At 34.9% G+C, this 24734-nt stretch overlaps 2 protein-coding genes across 2 annotated transcripts; both read left to right on the plus strand.

The window, feature by feature from the left end:
• The first annotated feature begins 16 nt into the window (after positions 1-16).
• Positions 17-1756, plus strand: LOC145039752 (Tetratricopeptide repeat (TPR)-like superfamily protein). Its single transcript, XM_078987769.1, has one exon. It carries the CDS (start codon positions 17-19, stop codon positions 1754-1756), a length of 1740 nt encoding a protein of 579 aa, XP_078843895.1.
• A 20706-nt stretch (positions 1757-22462) lies between these two features.
• Positions 22463-24034, plus strand: LOC145038618 (trans-resveratrol di-O-methyltransferase-like). The gene is made up of 2 exons (XM_078986921.1): positions 22463-23376; positions 23617-24034. The coding sequence occupies exons 1-2, from the start codon at positions 22591-22593 to the stop codon at positions 23917-23919; spliced, it is 1089 nt and encodes a 362-aa protein (XP_078843047.1). The 5' UTR covers positions 22463-22590; the 3' UTR covers positions 23920-24034.
• Positions 24035-24734: the final 700 nt, after the last annotated feature.

The following is a 24734-nucleotide window of genomic DNA, read 5'->3' on the forward strand; positions in this document are numbered from 1 at the left end:
AAACCTGCTGAAGATTATGCAGAAAAGCAAGCTCTTGATCAAAGCACTCTCCAATAACAAAGCAAATTCGACTCAAAATTGGAGATCCCAAATTAATCAATCTCATTTAGTCTCTCAAATCTCATCAATTCTTTTACAAAGACACAATTGGCCTTCACTTCTCCAAACCCTAAATCTCAAATCCAAATTGACCCCATCTTTCTTCCTCCAAATCCTCAACACAACAAAAACCCAACCTCAAATCTCATTAGATTTCTTCAAATGGGCAATCAAGAACGCTGCTTTTCAACCAGACCTCATTGTTCAATGCAGAATGACCCGTCTCTTAATCGGTTCTGGTTTGGTTAATCCTTCAAAGCCCATCTTAAATTCGCTACTTGAAAACAACCCACCTGCTCAAATTGTTCAGTCTCTGATCAAGTCATGTTCTAAAGATGTGAAGTTTTGTAGTTCAGAATCTTTAGTAGTATTCGATTGTGTTCTTGGTTGGTATTGTGAAAAGGGTTTGTGTTTCCAAGCTTTGGAGGTTTTTAATCTGACTAGAGATCTTACTTCAGATGCTCGTGAAGTGTTCCCGATTCGTTCATATAATACATTGCTTAGTGCGTTGCAGGAGAACAATGAGGTTAAGCTGGGATTGTGTTTTTATGCTGTCATGATTAGACACGGGGTTTTAATTGATGGTTTTACATGGCGTATTCTTGCCAAGCTATTTGGGAAACAAGGAAAGATTGAACAAATGCTTAGAATCATCAATATGGGTGTCGATGATCCCTTAATATACGATTTAGTGATTGAATGTAGCAGTGAAATGGGAATGTTTGAAGTTGCACTCCACATGTTCGATGAAATGTCCAAGAGAAATCTCAATCCTGGGTTCAACACTTGTGTTTCAATTCTTAACGGTGCTTGTAAATATAAGAATGAAAAAGTGATCAAATCCACAATGGACTCCATGGTAGAAAAAGGGTACATTTCAAAACCTTTAATCAATCACGATTCACTGATTCAAAGCCTTTGCAACATGAGAAAGACTTATGCAGCTGACATGTTCTTCAAGATATCATGTGATCCGCAAAACTCATTAGAAAACAAGACTTATGGTTGCATGCTACAATCCTTGTCCATGGAAGCTCGTGTAAAAGATGCAATAGAAACTCATCAAGTTATTGAAAATAGAGGAATTCAAGTAAACCCCGTTTTCTACAACGAGTTTATTAACATTCTTTGCAACGAATATCCATCAAAAGAAATTAACACCTTACTTATAGATATGATCTCAAAAGGGTATAAACCATCCTCATTGGCATTATCAAACTACATAATCTCTCAATGCAAGAAACGAAAATGGAAAGAAGCAGAAGAACTTGCGAATTTGGCATTTCAAGAATCCATCTTTCTTGAAGCTTCATGTTGTGGTTATTTAGTTAAGCATTATTGCAAGAGGACGCAAATCGATTTAGCCATTAATATGCATGATCAAATGGAGGAAAACGGGTTGACTTTGGATGAAACAACTTATAATGCACTTCTAAATGGACTTGTGGAGGTTTTTAGGGTTAAAGATGCGGAAAGAATCTTTAATTACATGAGAATTAAGAATTTGGTTACTAGTGAAAGTTTCGTGATCATGATTAATGGATATTGTCGTGGAAACGAGATGAGAAAAGGCATGATTTTGCATGATGAAATGTTGGAGATGGGACTTAAACCTTGCGCAAAATTATATAAACAATTGATTTGTAATTTTAGGTAGAAGTGATATTTGTATGAATTGAGTTGATGCCCATTTGTATCTCTCTCTCTTTCTTTCTTTTTTTATTTTTATTTTTATTTTTTTTGCAAAAAAGGATTATGTTTTTAGAAAACCTTTGAGACATTGCGATGTAAATCAGGTGCATAATGATGCATAACGAGTAAAACACTATATATGTGAAAAAAGTTAGCTTTTGACTATAACTTGAACGCCACCATAATCAACAATAGATATTCAAGAAGGCAAAATTCAAGTACAAATTGATATGAATGTCAAAACTATTTCCCATTAAAATATGTTACTTGAAGAACTGCACAAGTTGAATACATAGTTGAAACAATTAACGACCTAAAGCAGAAAACTCAAAGCCAAAATTTATTTCTGCCACCTTTTAGGACTTGTTAACAAGCTTGGATATATTCAAAAGGAATCTGTTATTATTAGAAATATTACCAATAGTTAATAACCATGAACATTATTTCCAACAGTCTCACACTTAGACAAGTCATTATGAGGTCTAATATTTATCCAATGATCAATAGAGAGTTAACCATCCAATGCAACTACTGAACTCTTGATCTAATCAAGATTCAATCCTTAGATAAGTGATTAACTATTCCTTCGTTCTATGATATCTATATGAACTCGAGACATGGATAATGGTCAATCTCAGAATTCAAGATTATGTATCCTGATATAGATTTGTGATGACTTCATCTAACTACTAAATTGAACACATCAATTTCAATCAGGGCTTGACCATGGACTTTAAATATCAGCACCAAATCATTAAGGGGCCCATAAACATCGCTTCTCCTGTTAAGGCAGAAGGAACAAATAAACTTCGACTACATAGTTTTTGTCTATTTCATCATGTTAGACATGGACATACCCTTTCTAACTACCACATATAGCGTTGGAGTAAACCAATGCATAATATAATCATAGAGAAAAACCCCACATGTATCTAGGTTTGAAGAATAAAAGATATTATCGTCTTAGAATTACGCGTGACTATATCCATGAAGTAATATCTAAGCGTGAGTTGGTCCAATACTCAAATCTCTATTAAGTACACATGAGTGTTAGCAAAATCTATATTCTATGTCCAATCACTATGGTCAATCCACTAATAGTCATGACAATCTTGAATCACTACTTACTTCCATGAGTATGTGACATCCCTAAATTCACAGTCATTTAAAAAAAATTATTTATGTTTATTTGAAAATCAGAGTATCATTTTTAAAGAATAATATTGCGGATTTTGTTCCTAGAAAAATATGATAAATATATTATTAAAGCATTTCCGAAGAAATATATTTTGTTTATATTAAAACTTTGGGATGTCATCGACAATACAGAAACATAAGCATAAACAGACCTTACATTCATTTACACTAGTGATTTATATCTCCTTTAATCTCTCAGTGTAATGTAGCTTCGTATCGACACATGTGATATAAATAAACTGAGTGAGTCAGGTTGGGAAACCTGGTGAGTACATAGAGGTTTCAACCCACAATAATAAAGTTATTATGTTTCATCATCAGACAATTAACCCAATTACTCATCCCCATTATCTTCTTTATTTTTTAGGGATCCACCCTAAGAATCATCTATCATTCACTCATTCATTCCTAAGGAATATGCACGAAGTCCATCGTTGCCTATGAAACAGTTGCCAATGTTATCTATTAGGCACATCTGTCAATATTATCATTTAGGCACAACTACCAGGATTATGACGTTTTCTATTAGGCGTAACTGTCGATATTATCATTTAGGCGCAATTGCTAGGATTATGATGTTCTCTATTAGGATCAACTGATGATATTATCATTTAGGCGCAACTGCTAGGATTATCATGTTCTCTATTAGGCTCAGCTGCGATATTATCCTTTAGGCGCAACTGCTAGGATGTTTAGAGTACATCGTGGTTTAACAAAATCTACAGGTTGTGGCGCAACTGCCAATATTCATATATATATATATATATATATATATATATATATCATCTTTCACCCTCATCATTCATCTACCCATGTTCTACCAACATATTCGTAGATATAAAATATATATACCGTTTAAATCATTTAAAACATTTATAAATAATTCATCCAACATAGATATCAGCAACACAAATAATATGCATACATATCACATAATTTATATTAAATACTTCATACTTATGTGTAAGATGAAAGTAACTATACACTCACTTGTTAAAGTGGTGATTCTAACTTGGACAACTGTAACACCTCAAATTTCAAGACAAAATTTTCATTTTTAATTCTCAAAATATTACTCAAAAATTATAGTCATCACATAAATTGTAAGTTATTATCAACAATATCAAAGTATCCCAAAATCCTCAAATCTCCATAAGCCGATGGATGTGTACAATCATGCCTTCGCCATTACGAAATCTATATAAGTACCTGAAACACATTCAAATCAACACGATAAGTACGAAGCTTAGTGAGTTCCCCAAAATACCACATATACAAATAATTAGCCTCTCATGGCTATATCTCGGTATGGACCCTCCGATCATGTGTCTCAGTGAGGACCCTCCGGTCTCAAGGCTCGGTATGGACCCTCCGGTCATGTATTTTAGTGAAGACCCTCCGGTCTCACGGCTCAGAATGGACCCTCCGATCATAGCTCAACATATATATATAAAATAATATAGCAACATAAGTCACAAAGACAAAATGCATAATAACACATAGAGCAGATAAGACCCTCCGATCAGTAATATAAATAAGACTCTCTAATCAATAATATAAATAAGACCCTCCGGTCGACAACATAACTAAGACCCTTCGGTCAATAACACAAAGAAGACCCTCCAGTCACTCATGCATTACCACACAAGTATATATAGTGAGAAGACTCACCTCAACTGCTACACGAGAAATCCTACACTGCTGCTGCCGCTGTGTACTGGCTCCTGAACTGGGCCACAACAACCCAACACCATAATAAAAAACTATGCAAGGCTACACTCCAAAACTATGCCCTAAAGATGGCCCCAACCAAACAGGTTCATAATAACCCAAACCTAGTGGGCCTACCAAGGCCCAACCTGATGGGTTTTAGTCATAAGACATCCTATGTGCTCATACAAACCCTAATGCTTGGATCTAGGTTTCTCTATTGTACATGCTTTGAATCCAAGACTATAAACCCTAATTCTAGCATACATATAATCATATTAACATGAGAATAAGTTTATAGTATTACCTTGATTGTTATGTAGCAATAACAATCACAAATCTCCTTGAATTGACTTTGGAAGGCTTAGAGTCACAAGTGTCACTCCTCTAATGGTTCACAAACACCATAAGCAAGAGGATGAAGAGGAGAGAGGATGGAGGCTACCAAAAACGTGTGTAAACCCTTACAAGAAGCTTAGCCACGTTTTTGAGCCTTAAGGGTTCTTTATATAGTTGGGCTATTAGGGTTATCTAACAAGGAAACCCTAATTTGGATGCTTAAGCCCTAAGCAACCCATAGACTCCTTTAATTAAGCCCATGGACGATTTCCTTATGGGTTTCCCATTAGAATTTGTCCATCCCTTAATACAAGGCAATCCATGGCCCAAATTGCAATTATCTTATAATTACAATTCCAGTCCCTTAAGTTTAATTAATCTCTTTTAGTCACAAAACTAATTACCAATTAATTATTGACTAATATTAATTAAACAATATGATTTCTCCTTTAATATATTATTCCCATAATATATTAATAAATCATATTTAATCCTTACTCTCCATAATTCATCCTATCAAGTTGCTTTGGTGAAGGCAACCCAAAAGGACCATGCACCATCGGGTCAAGTACATACCAAAATAGTTATGGACTTAGACACTAATCCAACAGTCTCCCACTTGGATAAGTCTAACAACTATTCTGCGTATGACTTCAGATCCTGATCTGCAATCGTAGCTTTCCAAAGCCGCTGTCAACTCTGATCATATCAGATACGCGTGTCCTTAGATAAGGGATCATATATTCCTCCATTCTAGATATCGTATGAGATATGATTTCTAATCATTCTCTTTGTACTACTTCTCGATTTCTGATTTATGACGACAGACTAATTGAACAAATCAAATTAGCCCTAGCCCGGCCGAGCATTTACGTATGTCATCACTAAACCATCGAGGGGCCCAAAGATATCGCTTTTATCCTACTTTGGATAAAAGGAACGGATAAACTTTGATACAATGCTCGCTTGCACTCACTCACCGAATTACATACAACAATATGTTTTATAACACCAAGTTACTGGTGCGTTTACATATTATCAATGTGCAACCGATTCGCAAGATACAACTCACACATCTCGGTTTCAAGAATATAAGATGTTATCGTCTCACTAATCACTCGTAATACAATTCATGGAGTGATCCAAGTGAGCGTGGGTTTAATCCAATGCTCAAATCATATTCATAAGCACTCATGAACGTTGCAGCAACCATTTGCTTATGTCTAATACTCTTCTAGACAATCCACACACCAATTCACGACAGTCTTCATTCATATCTACTTCCAACATATGAACGACTGTGGCCCGTTTGAATAATTCGATTATTCTTAATAAACTCAATTATTCTGGAAGTCAAAACATGCAAGGTGAAACACAAGAATAATACTAATCCCATATGGCCTCAAACCTTTGAGTATAAACAAAACACATTTTATTTATCACCATATCGATTACTCATTATTTGTCGTTTCGGGTAATCAACTTTTTACTTGAATTATTACACTTGTCCCATGCTCCTAGCATGCACACAATGTTTACCTATGGTTCTTACTTTTGTGAAATAGACAAATTGAACACATTTCCAATCATTCTCATTTTACAACTCCAAATCCATTTTCTTAAGTGTAAGAATATCAAATTCTCGCTACTTATAGAATATGCTAGATTCTAACACTTTATGCAACGATCCTTTCGTAATGTCACTGCACCAAGGTCACAAAGACTATTGCCAATGACATTACAAAGTCCTCTATCGGAGATTGTTACAAGACAATTCCTTAGATACGATGTCTCTCACTCAAAGTACATTCCTTTGAACATCCTTTTGCATAAAGGTTTCTAATCTAGACATAGATTTTCAATATTTACTTCCCAATATGGACACGCTTCCATATTTTCCATATGACAACTAATTTCTTAATAGAATCTTATCTATTCGTAATGATGTCGATATTGTCCATCCAATATGGAAACATTTCCATAATTTCCAATACTATACTTCCAACTACTTCACAAGCGACCAATCCTCGTCGAACTTTGGATTGTCCTTTGATAGTTGTTTAATTATTTTAGTCAAAACCAATTCTAGTCCCTTTTCCCTCTAAATGCGCTCGACATTTGGAAAATTTTAGAATGGTCAAACATTAAAGCATTTGCAATCGATCCTATACTCGAAACGTATGGTACACGACGCACAATGTTTTATTTTCTATGTTCTCAAAATTCGAATTGTGAAGAGGAATGCCGTAATCATAATCAAAATTTTAAGAACACACTATGTACCCTTGACTAAATTTATTAACATTCCACAACCTAATCCTTTAGATTTGAAATGAAGCATAATATTCTCTCCCTTAATTATAGCAAAACAACCTTTCAACTCTTACAACTTTGCAAAGTATGACTCTTGTTTTCTATAATTAATATTGCCAACTTTGCAATACGTGCCTTAATAATCATACAATCATAACATTTATGCTCCCACTATCATGATGATTATTATAAAACATAACACTTATGCTCCCACTAGCTTCGACATGTATTCATAAACTTTTATACACTTTTGCTTTAGATAATTCATATGTGTGTCTTAACAATTAAGACTAATTGCCAAACCTCACAATTCGAATTATGGAAAGGGATGCCGTAACCATGATCGAATTCGAGAATGCAATTTTACAATCACTATCTTTTAAAATCTTTCTTAGTGAAAGCATTTTCTCACAATCATTTTCATGAAGGAGGAAATCTTATGACACTTAGATTTAAACGGTGTATGTGTTCCTATCCATGTGAATTTGTTAAAACCAAAGTTTACGACAAATTCAAACTCATATGGATTGAACTTTCTTAATCTTGATTTCTTGCCTTATGGTAGCACAGCTGCCCACCACGTCTTCCAATAAGTTAAGTAGCTCACCTTTTCCTATCAATGTACTTTCCATTGATCAAGGTCCTTGCCTTTTATGCATTCAAATGAGAACTCATAGGACTCACATGCATAATTTACTCGATTGGATTGGCACAGAAACATAATGTCTTCACGATAGGTTGTAAACCTCAACTCGTGTGCTAGTGATGATCGATAAGGTTTATTTGATTTGTTCTTGAAACCTTTCAAGACTATTAAGACTCCCACTGACTCCTTGACATATACGATTCTCTTATCAAAACATTTCTTGACAAACAAATATTCAAGAGTTAGTGTAGCTTATATCAAAACAAAACACTTCATAATTTTGGTCTTAGTTGGTCTTTGTCTTATCCAAGACATCACAACTTTCCACAATTGATGAATGTTATAAACCTTCTTAATACTATTCACTCAATGTCACAATCTTGACTTTAAGATTTGTTTTGGAACGAAGTATGATTGACTTCTTGATTTGACCATTTCTTCAATCTTTGATTCCTCTTCTTGGACATACAATTGTACCAAGACTCATTAGAGGATCAATTGAGATATGGTTCTTAATCATTAAGACCTATCATAAAGCATAAAAGGTACTCTCCCTTCTTCTTAGAATGGAGAAACTTTTATCTCTCTGCCTACATGATTCTTGTTATTCGTTCTACTATTGATCTAAACCCTTTAATCAATTCAGAATTACACTTAATCTTATAAGTATAATCATATTTACCAAACCTTTAGTAAATCATGACGAATATATTTGTTACTCTTATGGTGAACTTGATCAACACACAACTTTGTGTACTCGATCTCCTAGTCCTTCACTTGACACTTTGTCAATGAGTTAGTCTAATTTCCAAATACGTAATTTCTCATTCATCGTGCAACCAAGTTGCATGATTCCAAGTTTCGGTCCAATTGAAACTTGGGCGATGAGAAACTCTCCCTATTTGGTAAATTCTTGACACTTCCATAAATAACATAACTAAGAATCATATCCATTCGTTGTAGAAATATGCAAACATCAATTTTCATAACAATTTCATTGCAAGGAAGTAAACACATAAATAAGTCAAACAAAATTTATTTTGTTTATAAAAAGCAGCGGAAAAACATTTGTCCTTACAATGCAAAATCTATTGAAAACTATGTAAAAGAAAATTTCTAACAAGTCTATCATAACTATCTAAGCTCAAAATCCAATCTTCAAGTCCATGCGATCAAGATCCATCTCTTGTGATTAGATTCATCTTGCTCTCTTATCAAGCTTCCTTTCTTTTCACCGATCCTTCAAAACATTCAAATGCAATCTTATCACATCATGTATTAAGAATCAATGAATAGGAACTTAATGGAGTTAGATAGTGGATTCTTACCTAAAGCGTAGTCATACTTTTGACTCTCCCATCTCTTAGATCTCTTAGGTAAATAGGACAACTTCATCTCCAATGCCCCTTCTCTTGGCAATAAAAGCAAATTGACTCTTTTGGAACAACATATGGAACTACTTCAGACATCGCCTTTCTCTTATGATCAACCTTTTCGATCATTGCATGTCTTTCATTGCCATTATCTATATCCATAGAGGTCTTGAAGGCAGATTCACCAATCAACTTTGCTTTTCTATTGCGCCAAACCATTGCTGATTCAGCAGCAATAAGCATGTAGGTGAGATCTATAAGGTTCACGTCGCGGTTTATCATATAGTACTCTCTTGCGAACTCACTACATGAGTTAGGGAGTGACTGAAAAACCCAATCAACAGCCATCACTTCACTGACAACGGATCCCATCATTCTTAATCTATCAATGTGTGACTTCATCCCTAAGACGTGTGCACACACCGACTTGCCCTCTTTATGTTTACTTGCCAAAAGGGCTTGAGTGATATTGAACTTTTCAATTTTACAATCTTGTGGGTTAGGGAGAATAATTGGAGGAGGAGGAGGAAGTGAAGCATGATTTCTTGTTCCTCGATCAAATCGTGGAATATCATCTTCATGTGGAATGCTTGTTCCACGGGATTTGAGAAGACCATAGTTGTCGAACTTTGGCATCGGGAGAAAACCGAATTCAAGTTAGTTGATTGATTGAGTCCTTGGTAAATCACCCAAATAAAATTCCAAGGCTAGGACCCAACACAATATCCTACAACTCGGGAGAGGGATGCCGTAACCCAAACTGCAGAACATTTGAAGGTAAGTGAATGACGATTCACTAGTTTCCACCATGAAAAACGAAAAGGAAATTTAAGTTTTAAATCTATGAAAACTCCTAGATCCTTTGAGATTCATTGAACATTTCAATGGCATGTTTAAATCTCGATATGCCCCTCTAGTTTGTGACTGGGATGTCGAGGATCACAAAGCGGGTGTGAATAACCATGCAAACTACATGGTGCCCTCACATGTTACAATCACCTATTCGATGTGCCGGTAAACCACACACGCTCCACCGAACTATGACAAACATTAAGTCACCCTTTGCTACCTTTGCTTAGAACCATTTAGTGTGCCGGTAAACCACACATGCTCCACTAACGTCTTCGCAAGGGCACAAAGTGTAATTTCATGGAATTGCATCAATTCACTTTGCCTAAGTAACTAAGATTGGGAATTTAAAAAAAAAAATTAGTTACTTGGTATTTCATTATACTTATAATGGAAGGTTTCGTCCTATCCTACCCGTTCGGCTAACGACCCTCCACTAGTCAAGAGTGCGGTGGGTAAGAGTGGATACCCATTCAATCGCCATTTTATAGGCAATTTCCTTAAACACCCCTCATAGACCAACTTCGTGAATGAGGCCTACTAACGGTAAGACTGACTTTTACTCATACATATATATAATGTTAGACTTTTAATGTTATATATAGTATAGAGTGTATTTTATACTTTTAAAATACTATATGGTTAACTTTAACAATTACACTTTTAATTCAATTAAAAGGTTAACCTAAACTTTTATGGATTTATTAAATCTCTTTTAATTATACACCTTAATTAATTAATAGAACCATAAGGGTGTGGTTTGAACCTTTTCAAAACAATACAAGAGTTTTAGAATTTAACATTTCTAATTAACCTTTTAATCAACCTTTAAATTCCATAACTTGAGGGCAAGTTTTGAAACATTTCAAACCATAAGGGTTTAGAATTTAAATATGCATCAAAATTAAACTATTCAATCAAAATTTAAATTCCAAAACTTGAGGGCAAGTTTTGAAACCTTTTTCAAAACATTAGGGTTTTAACTATTTAAATTTCAAAACAACAAAACTTTTGGGGTTCAAATTTAAACTATAAAACCTAAAGGGATTAATTTGAAACTATTCCAAACTTTGTCAAGAATATTCTAGATCACATAATTCAAATAAGACAATTAACTATAATTGGTGATTATCTAATTAGATCTAGTTCAAATTCTTGCAAGATAATGATCAAATAATTTCCATAACTTCACATATATCAAATAAGGTAACAATTATCTAATTAGATGACCAAAATCTTTTATTTTGACAAGGATAATCATAAAGGATTAACAAAATTCGAATTTTATTAAGTTTAAACAATTATGGTAATTATCCTAAGTCATAATAGGTAAAAATCCTGAAAATCCGCCTGTCTGACGAGTTGACTCGTCGAGTCAGCCTTGGACTCGTCGAGTCTGCATGGACTCGGCGAGTTCAGCCATGGACTCGGCGAGTCCAGCCTCCAGAATCCAAAAAATCGAATTTTCCAGTTATATCAAGCATCAATACAATGGAAACCAATCTAGGCTCTGATACCACTGATGGGTTTTAGTCATAAGACATCCTATGTGCTCATACAAACCCTAATGCTTGGATCTAGGTTTCTCTATTGTACATGCTTTGAATCCAAGACTATAAACCCTAATTCTAGCATACATATAATCATATTAACATGAGAATAAGTTTATAGTATTACCTTGATTGTTATGTAGCAATAACAATCACAAATCTCCTTGAATTGACTTTGGAAGGCTTAGAGTCACAAGTGTCACTCCTCTAATGGTTCACAAACACCATAAGCAAGAGGATGAAGAGGAGAGAGGATGGAGGCTACCAAAAACGTGTGTAAACCCTTACAAGAAGCTTAGCCACGTTTTTGAGCCTTAAGGGTTCTTTATATAGTTGGGCTATTAGGGTTATCTAACAAGGAAACCCTAATTTGGATGCCTAAGCCCTAAGCAACCCATAGACTCCTTTAATTAAGCCCATGGACGATTTCCTTATGGGTTTCCCATTAGAATTTGTCCATCCCTTAATACAAGGCAATCCATGGCCCAAATTGCAATTATCTTATAATTACAATTCCAATCCCTTAAGTTTAATTAATCTCTTTTAGTCACAAAACTAATTACCAATTAATTATTGACTAATATTAATTAAACAATATGATTTCTCCTTTAATATATTATTCCCATAATATATTAATAAATCATATTTAATCCTTACTCTCCATAATTCATCCTATCAAGTTGCTTTGGTGAAGGCAACCCAAAAGGACCATGCACCATCGGGTCAAGTACATACCAAAATAGTTATGGACTTAGACACTAATCCAACACAACCAAGAGATCCAGAAAGGGCCCTCTAATGGCCTATTTTCCAAATTGGCCTCAACCCCCATATGGGCCTTATCATAAGCCTAAGGATTCTCTTAGCCCACAATAATATTAGATGGCCCAGAGGCCAAAACAGAAAGTCCAAACAAAATGGACCAAGGATACGAAGCCCAAAATGTAACAAGCCCACAACGAGACTACGCAGGGCGTACCTCCCCTGGTACACTCATCGTACACAGGAATCCTGATCGGGGAAACTAGACTAGTACGCGGGGGGCACTGGGACTTACGCGGGGCATACGGATCAAGTCCAAAAACTCTATTTTCGACTTAACCACTTCAGCTCAAAGCATCCAAACCTCAAGGAAGCTTCATTACAAGATCCTAATTGATAAAGTTGGTGACTTTATCAGTTTTCATGTCTCAATGGGACCTAACTTCCAAAAATAACCATTAACACTCTCTTAAATCATCTTAACACATGCATGAAGAGGTCTAGATGACCAAGTTCTCATTTTTATGAATCAAGGCAACCCAATACACTTAAAAGGACATGGGATTTGCTCTGGAGTTCACCAAACTCACAAAGTTCCAATCTTGGGAGATAAAACCGTAAAAATGGACCCAAAACAAGAACTAGCACAACAATAAGCAAGTGTCGAACTTGATACCTCTGGAAGATGCACCAACAAGAGGAGAACTCAGATCCAAAAGCTAGAAGCACAAGTTATCCTCTTTCAAGTCTCTTTCTTCACCAAGAGCTTCACCAAGAACACTCAAATGAGCCTCCATACTCACACAAGCTAGAGGAAATGAGATTAGGGTTTGAGAGGGCTTGGAGACTAGCAATGGTGCTGAAAATGAGGCCATCATGTTCCTTAAATAGGGTCACCTAAAAATATTAGGATTTACACTTTGAGCCTAGTATACCCAACATACTAGGTGGTCTTCGCATTCATTCTATGCACATGACTACACTGCGTGTACACAAGTGTACGCCCCACGTACCTAATTGCCACCCATTTCTCAGTAAGGACTAAACTTGCCAAAACTTCAAACTATCATAACTTCCTCGTTATAAGTTCGTTTCTAACGAACCTTATATCCACGAAAAGGTGGTGAGAATCCCTATGCTTCTAGTAACTCATCACCTCCTTAAAACTCCACGAGAAAAGAATCCAAAATTCATAAAAGATCGAGCCAACACCTTCACCGATAATCTTGGGCTCTAAAGCACAACCTGAACCCTTTCATCACACAACCTACCTTATCCCTATCCACAAAGGGCCTAAACCTTTCTCCTTCAAAGCCTCAAAAACTTATCATACTCGGATTACGGCCCATGAGCCTTGAATTGCAAAACGATCCGAAACAGAATATTACAACAACGCTTCACTTTTAACAATATAATTTCCTTCGACGAAACCTAGTATTATTACCACTAGATTTTAGTCTAATATTTATCGCGACTAATAACGAGCAATTTTTGTTTTATAAGTATTAAATAGTATTTTTCAACCACCATGTATGGACAGGGGCTAGACATGAAACACTGGAGGGCAAGACCATTTTGGCATTATAGCAATTCTGAAATCCAACAACCCTATGCGACCCTTCAAACCAGATTCCCCGTACGGCGAGTAGTTAAAATATATTATAGTAACACTTTGTATATTATATTTTATAATATATTTATTGTTTATGTGTTCATAATAACGATATTGAACTTAAACATAAGCTGTACTTGAAGTAGGGTAAGCATAACTCACTTACCGGGAGGTTTAGCTATGAATCGGGCTTTGCGGGGGCAGAACTTCCGAGCCAAACAGAACTTCTTCTCGAAGCCTTCTGGCACTCTGGGGGGTTTGCTCAAGCACTTAGAAGTTACTAGACACCGAGGGAGGTTTAGAAAGAAGTTAGAGAGAGAGAGAGAGGGAGAGAGAGAGAAGGGTTAAGGTGTGAGGAAAAAAAATGAGCCTCACATGGTATTTATAGGCTAAAAAATGGCTCAACTCAGTGAGTTCTAAGCCTCCAACTTGTTGATTTGGGTGCCAAGTGTCACCATCTGGTGGCAAGGCGTGGGGAGAAAGCAATGGCTCAGATCGCGCCACGCCACCCGCTTCGCATCAGCCCATCCCGACTTCTAAATTCCGTAACTTTCAAATAAGAAATCCATTTTGATGTTTTTTTATATCCACGCATAGGTATTGACAAGATCTACAACTCTCCTTTTGACTCCATCGGCTAATTCTCAACCGATTTCAAATTTAACAATATCAGAAGATTACACTATTTAACGATCGTGCAAAATTCATAACTTCTATATACGGACTCCGTTTTCAATTGTCTTTTTATTCTTGAGCTCCTATTAATGAGATCTTTAATTCTCATTTAGGTTGTGCTGGTTAAAAATTGCTCGATTTAAAATTTGAATTCCAGGTTGTGCACTGTTATGTTAAATCTTAGAAAAATCATAACTTCCTCATACGAAGTCATATTTGGACGTTATTTTTATGCACATTCTCGGTTTAACATATACTATGACTATAGTTTAGATGGATAAGGCTAAAAAGTAATTTAACAAAAAATCACTTTTTATGTTATGCGGTGTCGTGTCGCTTTTGCCGCAAAACTTCGACAGGTCATAACTTCTTCGTTATAACTCGAATTCTGCGTTCTTTATATGTATGGAACCCTTGTGGCATATACTGTATCATGGTTTAAATTATTTATTCTAAATAATCTTCCATCAAAAATTCATTTTTTGATGCTTATCGTCTCTAAAATGACTAGCCGGAATCTACGGGCGTTACAGAGTAGGCCGAATGTGGAAGTTTGAGATTAAATTGATACTTGGTCAATCCACCAATACTCTATTCTATGTCCAATCACTATGGTCAATTCAACAATCACTATGGTCAATCCACCAATACTTTATTCTATGTCCAATCACTATGGTCAATCCATCATATATTAACATCTCCACTTAATAATCGCCAAATCGAATTAACACTTATATTGCTTAAGTTATCAAGTTTAAAAAAAACTAAAACCATAATGTTTAAGCCAATTAATTTGCAAATCTAATGCCCCTCAACTTTGCTAACCGTCAGACTTGATCAGTGACATTGGCTTATTGAATGGATCGACAAAATTATCATTCGATATGACTTATTAACTATGATGTCTTTACATTGGAACAAATATCAAATGTAATGGTACTTACTGAGTATGTATCATGTGAGCTTGTGTGATTTGTGATCCACACTTGAGGTAAATTCACCTTAAAAGTCACAAAAGCCTCCAAAATGACCATCATTGATTGAATTTCAACCAAGATGTCACTAACGAATCTCTTATATTCATGTTGTCTTCTTTGAAATTTAGCAAACTGCAATATAATCTAAGTTTTTAAAATCCATTATGGTGTATTACTTGGTACTCTTCCATGCTAATACATCACCTTTAAAAAAAAGCACGAATTCCTTCTACGAACGAAATCGTGTTTATTAGTGTGGAACTTAGCATCAATGTAACTTTTACGTTGATCTCTTATATACTATCAAGATCATTTCCTCTATCCTCCCAGGACACTTAATAATGTTCTTAATCTTGATTTGTTGATTCTTGCTAAATTGTTCTGTTCCAACTTGGCATGCTCAAGGCATACGAGTCATCAAATCTGGTACATGCCATGGCATATATGATCGATCCAATAGCAAAAGCATGTAGGAAACAACTCATTTCCTTTATCTCAATAGTAGAACTAGGACATTAGCATCGTTCAATGTCATGACATATCTTATTAAGTATGAACTCCTTCTTGAGTTCTATGTGTCAAATTACCTCAAGATTCCATGTACTTTAGCTTAATCCAATGAATCACTTTGATCTATCTCCACTAGCTTTGACATATGTATGGCTCATATTTATTTCTCAAAATTCAAACTTCTTGAACTTTCTCATTGAAAGTAAAGGTTGGTATGTGTCTGGTTGAGCCGGTTTGAGACTCTAGTGTGGTAGACATCATTCGATGATGGTTCGAACCCTAAGTGAGGGCATTATTCTTGGAGGATTATTGGTCTGTTCGATTTTGTGGTTTCAGTTCAAGGTCATAGGAATCTGTGGTTCCGGTATGCGAGGTTTGGGTTCAGGTTTATTGCTGTATAAGAGAAGAAAGGTGGGTTGCCATCAAAGTGCATAGAGTTTGGGAGTTTATCGTTGCGTTCTCAAAGATTATTTGAAATCCTTCATAGCTATGAAATAATTGAGTTCAAAGTTATTTGTTTTTGGGTTCATGCCTTCAAGGACGTGCATGTTGTCCTCGCCTCAAAAGTTGTTGGAGGAATATCTCATTGTAACCAGTGGTTCCTTTCGAGAACGTCAAGAAATAGCTTTAAGAAGCATTGGGCCGCTCGGGTTTGTACCGATTTTTAAGAGATTGGTTAGCTTGTAGTTCATATCACTATTTATAATCAAGGATGGGCATCTCTTATTTAGCTTTAGATTTCACTATGTGTATTTTCACTTGGAATTTGTTTAGTAGTATGTGGGTCATTGTTACTAGTGGTCGACACATCTTTGATCGTTGATTATTTCGTTAATCCTCAACAAATAAGGTTGTTCGAAGGTTTCGATTTGTATCAGTTGGAAGTTTAATTGATGCATCAACCTTTTATCAAGCTTTGTAAGGTGTACATTTTGGTTTTTGGATATGTATACTCTCAGTTGTTGGTTGTGGAACTATTATTCTTGGTTATTGGGAGTTCGGATGTTGGGGCAGTGTTGTTCGGTTTTTAGGTATGACCTTAGATCTACGTATAGTTCAATTTAGGCATATTGCATTGATAGGGTTGGCAATCGGGTTGATTCGATCAGGGCTCTAACAACATTTCTAGATATTTCTGAATTTTCCTATGAACTTGGAAGTGTTAACAGGTTCTTTAGGCATTATTGGGATCTGTTCAGTTTCAATTTAGGTGTGGGATCTTATTTCAGTTGTTCATGAGGAGGTTTCTATTATAGGTTGAGGTTCTTCACCTAATGGATTCCTTGGTACTCCAACCTTTGGGTAAGGTTCTGATGAAGAAGGGACACTGTCAACATGTTGAGCATTTTGTTTTCTCCTAGAGAGTGAAATGTCGGAAACTCCATAAATAATATTGTGAGGGGTATACGTGGACCGAGTATGATAGCATCAGAATACTTGGTTCGACTTTATGGCATGGTTTGTCGGTTGATGCGTCCATGGCAACCTTGACTGTGGAAGGGTTATGTGTTATAGAAAGGTATATATACTATGGTTTTGGTAAGTGTTGAAATAGATGTTGTCTAGATTTCTTCAAGTCGGTAGGATGATGGTTGGGTACCTTTAGGCCCATGTGGTGCTGGTCATGAGTCTCTAGGCCAGTGAAAGGTGATTTTGTCATCTTTTCTAAAAGACAAGATTCACATTCATCATCTAGCCTTAGGTCAAATGATCCCAACACTCCATCTTTTTGGACTTGGGCGATGCGTTTCTTGTTAAAGTGCCCAAGATGATAATGCCACAAGCATGCCTTGTCTAAACCATTGGATGAATCAATGTGAAATACACTATTACCTAAGCTATCAACACAAGTCACAGTTTCATACACATCATTACAAGGTAAAGCTTCAAATAAAAAACACCATTTTTATAAACAAGAATTGAACCATTCAAATCATTAAATGAGTATCGAAAACCTTGTCTAAACAATGCATGAAATGAAATAATGCTTTGTGTCATTTTTGAAGAATAGCAACAATTAATCAAATCTAAAATAACATTACTACTAAGCATAAGTTGATAAGTCCCAATCTTGGTCACAGGAGAAAATCGCCTATTGCCCATGATCAGATTCATCTTCCCATGCTCCACCTCTTCACTTTCTCTTAGCCTTGCAATTCAGAACAAATGTGAAAACCACATCCTGTATCAAGGACCGAAGAATAAGTAGATGGTACCTTATTATTTTGAATAGTGTGTATACATGCCGACAATGGCTTCACCTTACCATCCTTGATGTCTTACAAGTATTTGGGGAAACTCCTCTTCTAATGGCCCTTGTCATTGCAATAGTAGTAGGTGGTCTCTTTGGGGTCACTAACAGCTGGAATGTATGAGTTGGCCTTGGCTTTGGTCCATTGCTTGATGACCCAACTTGGGCCTTGTTATTCTTGTTAGCTTTAGCAGCAACCTTTCTCTTCTTTCGTTTGTCTTTACCAATTATGAGAACGAGAGCACTAGAAGTAGTGGAGGGGGATTGACTCTATCCCTTCAATCCCGAATTAGTAGTCTGTAGCAAGTTGTGGAGTTGAGCCAATTTGGTTTATGTGTTGTCTAAATGATAAGCTAATATAAACTAATCATAAAAACTTGGCAAAGAGTCTAGGAACATGTCAATGGCCAACTCCTCGCCAAAATGCATATTGAGCTTAAGAAGGCGCTCCACGTATCTTTTCATTCTATGCACGAGGTTGCAAACAGACTCTCCCATTTTCATCTTGCAAGCCATGGGGGACTTGACCACTTCAAACTTTTCTTGACGGGCTCTCTTGTGGTAATTTTGCACAAGGTCATTGTTCATCTCAAATGACTAGTAGTCCTCACAGAACCTCTACAACTCAGGAGTCATTGTGGCGACCATGATGCAAGTAAATTTTGTGGCATCATCGAAGTTTTTTCTGTAGGAGGCTAGTTGTTTAGGAGTAGCAGTGGCTTCATTAACTTCAACAAGTTTTTCTTCAAGGACATATTCTTTTACCTCTAATCGAAGAGCCATTCTGATGTTGTGCATCCAATCGTACACATCCTTCGGATTTTATGTTACTTTTGAAACAACGTTTTTGTAAACAATTATTGACTTGAGGTTGTTTTGGAAAAATAAAAATTTTACTCTGTTTTTTGGGATGTTACATTATCCAATCCCATTTCACCATCAATTCAATATTCTTAATTTGTGTTTTCTAGGGTTCATGGAGCTTTTTACCCAAATCATCAAATCCATTAATTGGATGATTAGATTGAGATTAAAACCATGGAAATCACCCAAGGAAGTTTAAAAACTAAAACCCTAATTAACGAATCAAACTAATTTCGATATTGGGGTTCACCCAAACATTGCATTCAAATTTTAGAGCCAAAGGAGGATAAATTATACTTAGAATGACTTTGATTCTTCTTTCTTTTTTTTGGACATTTAAATCTCCACTTAAATCAACCCTAGAAGCTCTTGAGAATCAAAAATCACCATTAAAGAGTTTATTTCTTGCAAACCACGATTGGAAGAAGGTACGAGGAGGTGTGTGCATCTTATTTCCCCACCTTTTTCACATTTGATCCCTCTAATTTACATCTTTTGGCCAAAACCCACTAAACCTTAATATTTTAGATTTTAATTTAAGCTTTGACATAATAATTCATTAACCCTCACCTTCTTAACCCTCCTCATTCATTTAACTTTAGACCATCCACATCAGTGCAATGCCAACTAATCTTTCAAATATGTCACGTTAGTTTTATAATAAACTTCTACATCAATACAATATACACTCATTCATAACCGGTCCCACTGACACAAACTATTTCAAACATATTGTTTATTATTTAAAAAATAAAAACAACTTAAGTTTTAAAAATTAATGTTTAATTTATTAATTTGTTATTTCATTAATAGAAAAAACTATATTTAAATCGTTTATGTTTATTAATTACGCCGTGCAAACATAATGTTACAATACATATTCCTTTAGTTTCAATATAAATATATTTTAAATACATCATTAATATATTATTATAGATATAAATTGATAATTTTAGTCCCTTAACTTTGAAATGTTATCATTTCAACTTTTAACTTTCTAAGATTCATATCAACTAATGATACGATCACCATTTAACGATTTAATTATGAAAATCATCATTTATTTAATTACTTAATTAGTTTAAGAACATTATCTTAAATTTTAGGATGTTACATTTACTTATTAATCAGTACATCCAAATAGTCGATTAATGATAAACATTGAAAATGACATGCATCGACACTCGATAATCAATTTGATACGTAATACAAAAAAATCATTATTGATTGTATGTGTGATTATAACTTGATCAACTATACAATGAATTTAACTCTGATCCTTGATTCGATTATATCACATGGGGGCCCTCGTAAAAACACTTAGAGGATCTCATGTAATGGATACTATAAAATATGATTTGAGAATTGATGAATTAAATGGATGTCGACCCAATCAAGTATAGTGTAAAACTCAAAATCAAAATGGAGTCTCACAGTTAATGAACATTTATTGACTCTATATCAGTTAAGGTTTTGTTCGGTCGTTTGTTTGTATATAATGTTTATAAATATTTAACTTCAAGATTAAATTAATCTATTTTATCATACGGTTTCATATAATGGTAATGTTTTACATCAACATTTTGATTTGGTATAAAAATAGTTATTTCATAGTTAATGGCAATGACATAGATATTCTAAAGAAATATATTTGTTATCATTTTAACTATATAGTTATATTCTCTCGCTTTGCACGGGTATTCCCTAATCCCTAGTAAATTAATGTTAGGAGTTAATAACTTTATATTTTCCCTTTCTTTACATGCCACATGTTAGGGTCCCTTAAGAATCATAATAATGGATTCTTATATGGAGAGTGCATGAGAATCACTTTATCAAGGGATATTTCGACAACAAAAGCAATTTCAAGTGGTTAAAGTAATGCTCTATGGAGATGGTTCAAGATGCAAAATGCCAAAAGCATCATATTTTTGTTCGTGACAAATTGCGAAAGTTTTATGTAATGTTAATTGGTCCTCATAGCCGTTATGTAATTGTCGAATCTAATTGGTTACAGAAATTCGGCTAGACATACACAGAAAGGTTTCAAAAGAAATATAGCGCAGACACATGTAATGGTCGATCTCACTCACTCGATAATTGACGAACAAATAGATGGGAATTCGATGATCATAATTGTTAACAAATAAATATAATCTACATAACTACATCTCCAGCTTGACATTTTAGTCTGTCTGTCTCACAATAGTTGCTATGCGAATTGTATATTTATTAGATTTCAGAAAATAATAGGAAGCAATGGTTTTCTATTTTGTAAAATTATTTTTAGCTATTGTATTGTACAACTGTATAAATCATAATTTGATGTGTATGTCTAAAAATGTTGTGTACAAATTATCATCTATTTTCATAGTATGTGTAATTTATATAATTAAAAGATTAACTATAAGTTAAATTCACAAATTGGTTTAAACTTTGAACTTCAATTCTTAAGTCAACAAAGGTTCAATTTTCTAACATTAACAAATAAAAACATGCAAGACAAAAAAAAGGGTCATCTCATAATCTACACTCATATGTTTACAAAATTATAACTTGAGTGGTAAATTTAGAACCAAAACTCTAAAATTATATAATCTAACACTACAAATGATGCGTCAATATCATTAGCGAAAAAGACATTTGATTAATCCACTGAAGATTCTTCCAAGATTTAGCAAAAGTTGAGCTTCTTACGTTCGAATTGGGCCCGTCAATGCCCACTTACATAAGTCAATTTTTTAAAAACATCTTCAATATTTTTGAGTTGCATAGGTCGCCTTCGCCAAATTATTAAAAATGCATGCGAAATATTATTTCACAAGTTTCAACTACATTTGGCATGTGACCCTGCGACCCATTTCATTGGTGACCCTTGTGATATTTTGTAAACGTAAGAACTAAGAAGGATTCTTGAACGTCGATCAAAATCGCAGTCAATTTTTATCATAAATAAATTTATTTAATTTATGAATGTTTTAAACACACAATAATCATTCAAAATACTTGTTTTTTCCAATCCTAAGCTCTAGATTTCTTTTTATATTCTCATCATACCTATCATTCTCATATGATATAACTCTCTCTTTCTCTCTTAGTATATATATATGATGCATAAAGTCATAAACCATGTCAAATTGTCCATCACGTAGTCATCTTAACAAAAGATAGATGGAATTGCAACATGATGAGCAATCATTAGACTTGCTTCGTTCAGAAGCTCACATATGGAACCATATTTACAGCTTTATAAATTCCATGTCACTGAAATGTGCTATTCAACTGCAAATACCTGATATCATCAATCGCCATGGTGCACCAATGTTGCTCCCCGAGTTAGTGGAAGCCCTCTCCATCAACAAGGAGAAAACCCAGTATGTCTTTCGACTTATGCGCATCCTTGTTCACTCTGGTTTCTTTTTAAAACAAAGTATATCCACAACTGGAGACAACGATGACGAGGAAACAAAAGGCTATTTGTTAGCTCCAGCTTCTCAATACCTTCTAACAGAAGAGCCACTAAGCAGTAGGTCCCTTGTGCTCGCCATGTTAGATCCAATATTGATGGATCCATGGCAACACATGAGCAAATGGTTCCAAAACGATGATGCGAACCCCTTTCTTACAACCCACGGGAGTCATTATTGGGATTTTCTAGGTGAAGAGCCGAAGCTTAAACAGTTCTTCAACGAATCAATGGCCAATGATTCAAGGCTTGTTATGAGTGTCGTTCTAAAACACTACACAAACGCTTTTAGAACGTTGAATTCGATTGTTGATGTTGGTGGAGGTACTGGCACTGTTGCCAAAGCCATTGCCGAAGCTTTTCCTGATATAAGTTGCATCAGTTTTGATCTTCCTGATGTCGTTATGGGTTTGGTAGGAAGTAAGAATTTGAGTTATGTTGGTGGAGATATGTTTGAAGCTATTCCCAAAGCGGATGCAGTTTTGTTAAAGGTATACTTTGATTTTAAAGTAACGTCCATTTTCTTTTGGACATTTTATTTCAATCTGTTTGAAGACACATTTGCTAATAATTGGACGTTTTGTTAATGAAGACAAAATTTTCCAACTCACATATGTTGTTGAAATATATTATCTATAGTTATACATTACGTACTAGTTAGACTTAAGGTTTATATATGTGCAATAATAATTATATATGTTAATTGGTGATTTTGGTTTATGAAAAAATAGTGGATATTGCATGACTGGAGTGATGAAGAATGCATAAAGATATTGATGCGATGCAAAGAGGCAATCCCGAGTAAGGAAAATGGAGGAAAACTAATCATCATAGACATGGTGGTGAAGACTCACAAAGAGGACAATAGTTTACTCATGACTCAACTCTACTTTGACATGCTTATGATGACTGTGCTCACAGGAAAAGAGAGGAGCGAAAAAGAATGGGCAAAGCTCTTCCTTGATGCCGACTTTAGCGACTATAAAATAACTCCAATTTTGGGGTTAAGATCTATTATTGAAGTTTATCCCTAGTTAAGTTACATTCTTTTCTATACAACTTAAGTGCTGGTGAAGCTACTAAAATATGGAACTTGTTAATTTGTAATGTTGTTGTTGTTTGTTGTTTCTTTGTATAAGTGTATTTTTTCAACGTGTTTTATTTTATAAATTGTTAAGAATGTCGTAACAGCCTTAAGACAGATAGCGAACGAATTTCAAGTTGCGTGGGACTTAAACATAAGTTCTATATATGCAAAAGGAATAAAGGATCATTTATTTTCAATAGCCGGTTATTGAAATTTGTTGATATCCGACTGCAATTTACATTATCGACAATATATTTTGTTGTCTCTTTTCTATTGTTGTCATTTATTTTCAATATATTAAAATATTCGAAAAGCAAATTCACAAAATCAAATAATTTAAAACCAAAGCATTATTATTTAAAAACCAAAATTATCAAAATTAAACATTCACATTCTATTTCAAAGTATAAATTTTCCAAACTATCAAAATTAAATATTTTCAATTTCCTCCTCATCTTTTGCATCACAGTAAATAGCTTCTCCGTTTCTTGAACTTTGGTCTTCATTTCTTCCATTTTGCATCAACTGTTGGCATCAAGTCCTTTAAATTTTGTATTAAATTGTTGTTATTTGAAATTAATTTCTTGCGTCCCTCCTATGTAACTATGTTGCTGGTCCCAAATGGGTGGGGTGGTGTGTTTTCGCCTCCCACACTGTTTCTCCATCCTTTTGGGTCCTTTTTGTGCACACTTACGAATAAGGAAGACAAACCCGATGTTGCTTCCTTATGTTCGGTGCCAAGAGGGTATTCACTACAAGAAA

The sequence above is a fragment of the Lactuca saligna genome, chromosome 4 (genome assembly GCF_052625555.1).
Source record: "Lactuca saligna cultivar CGN05327 chromosome 4, ASM5262555v1, whole genome shotgun sequence".
NCBI classification, from domain to species: domain Eukaryota; kingdom Viridiplantae; phylum Streptophyta; class Magnoliopsida; order Asterales; family Asteraceae; genus Lactuca; species Lactuca saligna.

Coding starts and splice junctions, on each gene's coding strand:
- LOC145039752 (XM_078987769.1), top strand. CDS start 17: ATGCAGAAAAGCAAGCTCTTGATCAAAGCACTCTCCAATAACAAAGCA.
- LOC145038618 (XM_078986921.1), top strand. CDS start 22,591: ATGGAATTGCAACATGATGAGCAATCATTAGACTTGCTTCGTTCAGAA. Junction 23,377..23,616: donor CGGATGCAGTTTTGTTAAAG/GTATACTTTGAT, acceptor ATGAAAAAATAG/TGGATATTGCATGACTGGAG.